Source organism: Thunnus thynnus, chromosome 11, assembly GCF_963924715.1.
Source record: "Thunnus thynnus chromosome 11, fThuThy2.1, whole genome shotgun sequence".
Taxonomy (NCBI): Eukaryota; Metazoa; Chordata; class Actinopteri; order Scombriformes; family Scombridae; genus Thunnus; species Thunnus thynnus.
Window position 1 is genome coordinate 19,497,364 of NC_089527.1, and position 6,183 is coordinate 19,503,546.

The 6,183-nt window shown below is 40.7% G+C and overlaps 1 protein-coding gene across 1 annotated transcript; it reads left to right on the forward strand.

The window, feature by feature from the left end:
- The first annotated feature begins 2,348 nt into the window (after positions 1–2,348).
- Positions 2,349–5,550, forward strand: LOC137192719 (uncharacterized). Its single transcript, XM_067603610.1, has 4 exons — positions 2,349–2,483; positions 2,579–2,617; positions 4,308–4,411; positions 4,516–5,550. Exons 3-4 carry the CDS (start codon positions 4,308–4,310, stop codon positions 5,192–5,194), a joined length of 783 nt encoding a protein of 260 aa, XP_067459711.1. The 5' UTR covers positions 2,349–2,483; positions 2,579–2,617; the 3' UTR covers positions 5,195–5,550.
- The last annotated feature ends 633 nt before the right edge of the window (positions 5,551–6,183 follow it).

Genomic DNA, 6,183 nt, shown 5'->3' on the forward strand with positions numbered 1-6,183 from the left:
TGCTGAGCAACCAATACAGTCATGACTTCAATGAGCGAAGTTCAGAGGAACAAGGAGTGTTGAGAGAAGATATTAGATTCTTAAAGATGATGGATGAGTCAACACAGCTGCAGGATGGACATTACAGCTTGAAATGCCCTTCAGAAAGGACCAGCTTTCGCTTCCTAATAACCTTTCTATGGTTAAGCAAAGGCTGCTGGGATTAAAGGGGAAGTTAAGGAAAGATGAACTATTCCACAAGGAATATACCAGCTTCTTCACTGATGTAATTAAGAACGGCTATGCAGAGAAAGTGCCTCAACATCAGCTGGAAGGTGAAAATGGAAAGCTCTGGTATATACCCCATCATGGTGTACGCCATCCCAAAAAGGGTACATTGCGTGTTGTGTTTGACTGTTCAGCTGAGTTTAAAGGAACTTCACTCAACAGCCAGCTGCTACAAGGCCCAAATCTCACTAGTTCACTGTTGGGTGTTCTAACCAGATTCAGACAGGAGCCAGTGGCGTTTATGGGAGACATTAAATCTATGTTTTACCAAGTTAGGGTGGCTGAAGAGGACAAAGACTTCCTGCGCTTATTGTGGTGGCCTGAGGGCAATGTGATCCACGTTTGCAGGATGGATTTTGAGAGTTGGAGGACGATTGAGTAAGGCTGCTTTGCCAGAAGAGACTAAGCATCCACTCATTCTGTCAAAAGATCAATACATCTCCATGCTCATATTGAGGCATATTCACCAACAGGTGGGTCATGGAGGAAGAAATCACACTCTGTCAAAGCTGCGCAACAAGTTTTGGATAACAAATTCCAATGCAGCTGTGAGGAAAATCATATCACAATGCGGCTTCTGCAGGCGACATAAAGGAAGAGTAGGCGAGCAAAAAATGGCAGACCTACCGAAGGAAAGGCTTCTTCCTGATCTCCCTCCCTTTACAAATGTCGGAGTAGATTACTTCGGGCCTTTGGAAGTAAAGAGAGGTCGAAGTCTCTGTAAACGTTATGGTGTCATCTTTACCTGTCTTGCAAGCAGAGCCATTCATCTGGAAGTAGCTCCATCCCTGGACACTGATGCATGTATTAATGCTATTCGAAGGTTCATCAGTTGAAGAGGACAAGTGTCCCGTATGCCTTCAGACAATGAAACCAATTTTGTGGGAGCACATTCTTCTGATGAAAGGGAAAACCAGTCATGTCACCTGGACTTTTTAACAAGGATGATGTATATGTGAAAAGGAGATGGCGACAAGTTCTACAGGTAGGTTAATGTCTAGTCTTCAGAAAGGTTTACAGATTCAGAGTCTGTTCTCCAAACTGGTTTACAGGATTAAGAACAACACTTTTAAACTGGTTTACAGGGTTCAGTAAACAGTGTTTGAACAGTCGACGTACCAGTCAGTGATCACACATATAATGATGGTTCCCAGGTAATTTTTCTCAACACTGTATAACCTCAGTATCTGTGGCACATAGGATATTTACATGTAATTTTCCACTTACTTAAATGTGTTATTTTTATATGTATGCACTTTATTTTGCGTGTTTACAGACACCCATCATTCAATTTCATATGTTTCTATTTTGAGTGTAAAAGGCACAGTATAAAGCTGTGAGCCTGCGCTGCGTTCATCAGTTGGCAGTTAACATATGAACCAGTAAAGCCACTGAGTATCAGCTGACTCACATTGTTTTTTCCATTTATTCTTTCAGAATAAATCATTTTATAAATATGTCACCCCTTGAGTCAGCTTGTAGTCGGGTGTAGTTTGGGTGTAACATATGCACATAAAATGTATGGAAAGTGCCATACAAAATATGTTTCATGATACTTACATTTTGTTGAATAGAGATGTTTTTTCAGTGGATAGCGAGGTTTTACATGTGTGATGACATCGCTCTAGTGATAACATCTTTGTTTTTCTTCTTTTCTTTCTTTCTCATTTCTAAAGTCAATGGTTAACATGAGGACAGTATTCTGCCTCCTCTCCTCTTTATGAAAATCCCCTGACGCTCGCTGCAAAGGACGACTCGACTCACGATAACTAAGGACACACGGCAGAAGCTGTGGTGGAAAAATACAATATGTATACTTAAAAACAATATGTTATACTTATTCTGATACTGTTCAACTTATACTTACACTTTGGTGATGTTCTATGATCCTGTGTATAGGTGTAACTACTTTGCAGAGATAACAGAGGCCAGCAGCACCTGACCATTAAAAGGAAAATGATGGATTTTGCATGTGTGTAGAGATAAGAAAAGATTGCCAGCTGCCAGCAATAGTGAACTGTGAGTGTAGAGATAACTGAAGAGGGTATAATAATTGACCGCTCAGAACATAACTTTATACTTTACCTAAGACAGCTCTCTGTAACTGTTGCTGGTACTGTACCCGCTTGCAAGTTATTAAACCCAGGAAGACATCCTCTGGTTTGAGAGTCTTTTATTACAGAAACTGCCACCACAACCCTCATCTACCTGAGCAGGTAAATAAACCAGCAGCAGCAGCAGTTTATTCTGATAATCTGGTTTCACTGTGATGCACTTTTCATCTGGTTGTTTCTTTTCTTTTCTACTGCAGTTTGTGGTGACAAGCAGATTGTTGGAAACAGCGTTGAAGGTGAGCAACTATTTAGATAATAGTTTGTCAGCTTGTTGGAGGACTAAAACTTTGTACAACTTCAGACTAACCGACGACTGCGAGCTGCTTCTTTGACATTTTAGATTTTAACCCTTGTGCCTCACTTTAAAATACTATCAATACAGCACATTAGTGACCTAGAAGGTCCCCATCAAAAACTGCCATGAAAATAGTGTTTATTATTTTTCACTTTCACTGAGTTAATTCAGTGCTGTCCTGATCATAACTATCAAATATTAATTCATTTTCATTTTTTTAATCCTTTAAATGCCTGTTTTTGTGATGATACCACTAATTTTTATAAAACAAAACACAAAAATTGAAATGTTTTCTATATACTATTTTTTTATTCTATTTTTTGATTATCACAGTCTGGGAAATATCAATGATTACCAACAACAGTGATATTTATGCATTATTAATTTTTGTGCAGTATAAGATTATGCAATTTTATATAATCAGTATAAGTATAAGTTTAAGTTAAGTATAAGTTTAGAATCTGACCTGTTAACTTACCCCTGGGCCGCACTGGATGTGTGTCACTGAACTGCTGCTGTCTCTCACGCTTGCAGCGTCCACACTGGAAGCGTGTCTGCTGCGGCGCTTCTGCCACTGGCAGCCCTATCTTTCTCGTTTTCCCTGTCCATTTCTGCTGAGAACCGCGCGCTTCACGCGGAGAAAATAGGCGAGACCTCGAATCTCTAGATGAAGCGACGCAGCAGCCTCGCGTGAGACGCGCGTGACCTGCTCTAACTTGTTAACATGGGCGCCGAAATGAAAAGCAAGAGGTTCCGCGACGCACACGCGCTGCTCACGCATCCAGTGTGGCCCAGGGGTTGTGAAGTGTCCTGTTACCCTTCAAAGTTTTTACTTCCTAATAGCATATTACCTTATTTTGCTCTATAAATACATGCATCAATACATCACTTCAACATTTATTTTTCAAAATTTAACATTCAGAAATGTGTGTGTGTGTGTGTGTGTGTGTGTTTGTGTAAGAAATGCATAGCCCCAGAGCTGGCCGTAATCATAAATTTATCTATGACTGCAGCTACATAAACAAACTGATGGTTTAGGGTGCCTTGTTTGGTTTTTACCCTGCTGTGTCTTTGCGGCACTGCAGGTTGTTATATTTGGATGGAGTGCATGTATGAGTGTGTATGGGCATCTATGTAATCGGGGGCTTTGAACTTACTTTTCAAAGGGGGGGGGGGGGGGGGGGGGGGGGGCGGTGGGGCGGTGAAGGTGTGTGTATATATGTGTGTGTCTCTGAGAGAGGGAGAGAAAGGAATAATGTGACCTGCAGCCCATATAAATTACATTTCTAGCTGCGCGTACACACACACACACACACACACACACACACACACACACACACACACTAATTGGACCCTTGGACATCCATATCAATACAAACACACCATTTTCAGATGAAAATAGTGTGTTTGTCCTGCAAAATTTGATAATGCCTGACATAGCCCCTAGTGCAGATTTTTAGCTCCACTGCTGGTCAGACTCTGAGAGCAGAAAAATCATCAGGACGTTTGTTTGTTCATACTGGCTGTAATGAATTCTGCAGCCTGTGGGGGACACTAACATCACCTTGCTTTGTTACTGTTGTTGTTCTTCATCATGTTGTGATGCTGCTGTACTGTTATTAACACTGCAGATGTCTGTCTGGTCTTGGATGCTGCTGGTGCTCCTGCTGCCTGCTGCAGGCAGTTTGGATGTTAAGAACTGGCTGACTCCTATTGTAGAAATCATCAGGACAGAGTGAGTGGACTGACACTAACACATTCTGACTCCATTTATCTTATTTAAAATAAGAAACAGAAATCAAAGGCTCAGTTCACCTTAAAACAATTATCTTTTGGCAGGTACCGCATAGAGGATCAGTTTTGTGTGGCTGTAAACATCCAAGTAGACCAGAACCCAAAGGAACTGCTCGACGTCCTCCAGTACGATCGATATGAAAAGGTTGAAAAAGTCATGAAGGATAATGATGATCTGTACATCGGCACCAAGGTGGTTGCAGCTAAACCTCATGATGGACATGCAGAAGTCCGTGTTCTGCACAACATGGATGGCTTGTTTCCCCAAATTGAAGATAACTTCCTGGTCTTCTACACATACCTCTCCCCATGTGCACCACAATGTGCAAATCCACATGACGACAGAAATATCCTTAACGACATTGAGGAAATCACTGGCCCAAAATATTTGGGAGAACGACACGCCCTTGTGTTTGGGAAACCGTGCACTCGTTTAAAAAGATGCGATATTACCAGGGAGCAGTTAGAAAAATCCTTTATAAATCTGAAAGCAAAAGGTTTCACAAACATATTCCGTTGTTACTTTCAAAATGATGTCTATCAGTGCCACAGCTGTTTCTCAGATCAAAATCAAAATGTATCTGAGGTCTGTCTTGAGGGAGCCGAGTCACAGCAGGGAGGAAGTGCAGGCAGCAGTCAGGGTGTGAGTACAGGAGGAAAGAGAGGCTCCGCTGAAGGCACAAGCAGCAGTGCTGCTGCAAAGAGACAAAAAGGTCCAAAGTGACCACGACATGAGCATCAGCAGCAGTGGAGGCAGCAGTGGAGGCAGCAGTAGAAGCAGCAGTAGAAGCAGCAGTAGAGGCAGCAGTAGAAGCAGCAGTAGAGGTTAAAGGAGTCCTTGAGTCTGATGTGATTCAGCTGATTTATTAGAACCTGAACACAAACCCAGAGTCTTCCTGAGAGAGATTATATATGCTTAAAATGCAGTCATTTCTTTTCCTTTAACAAACACTGTTGATTCAATTATTAAATTACAGAAACTGAAAGTCAAGTGTTGTAAAAACAAAGACTTACAAAAATCATGTAATGTGTACTCTCGACTGAATCTTTACCTGAATAAAGCTCAGCTTCAGCATCCAACCTGCTGTCTGTGTTTTACTGCAAACCTTCATCTGAAAAATTAGCTTCATACATGACTAAATGGTTTTGGCAGATATGTTTGTCTGTGTCAGGTCTGAATTAGACACATAAACTTTATATAGTTAGCATCATTACTTTGTATGCTTTTCTAAACTCCACCCCAGTTCTTTGATTAATTAATTCACAACATCATAACATCGATGAACATTCTGATGATCAATTATTGAAACTGTGTGATATAATCAAACTCTTTGATCAGGCTTCAGACACATTTTGGCCAATAGATTTTACACCAACTTTCATCATCTGTGTTTATCTTAAAAGTATGTTCAATATATGCTCAAAATGAACCACAGTTACTCTGAAGTATACTTATATTTAATACGGCTGCACCATGATTCAATATTAAACTTGTGTATTGTGATGTATTGTGTCATATGAAGTTTTCATTTTATAAACTTCTGCTGCACAAATGAATGATTAAAAACAAAAACGTTTGTTACTCAAAGTTTTGATTTACACATTTAAAATGTTCCGTCAGATGTCACAGTGAAGCAGTCCAAGCATCACTTTCTTCCCTCTGGACTACCACAAGGATATATGCCCCTTCTCTTCTCCATATAAACCTCCTCC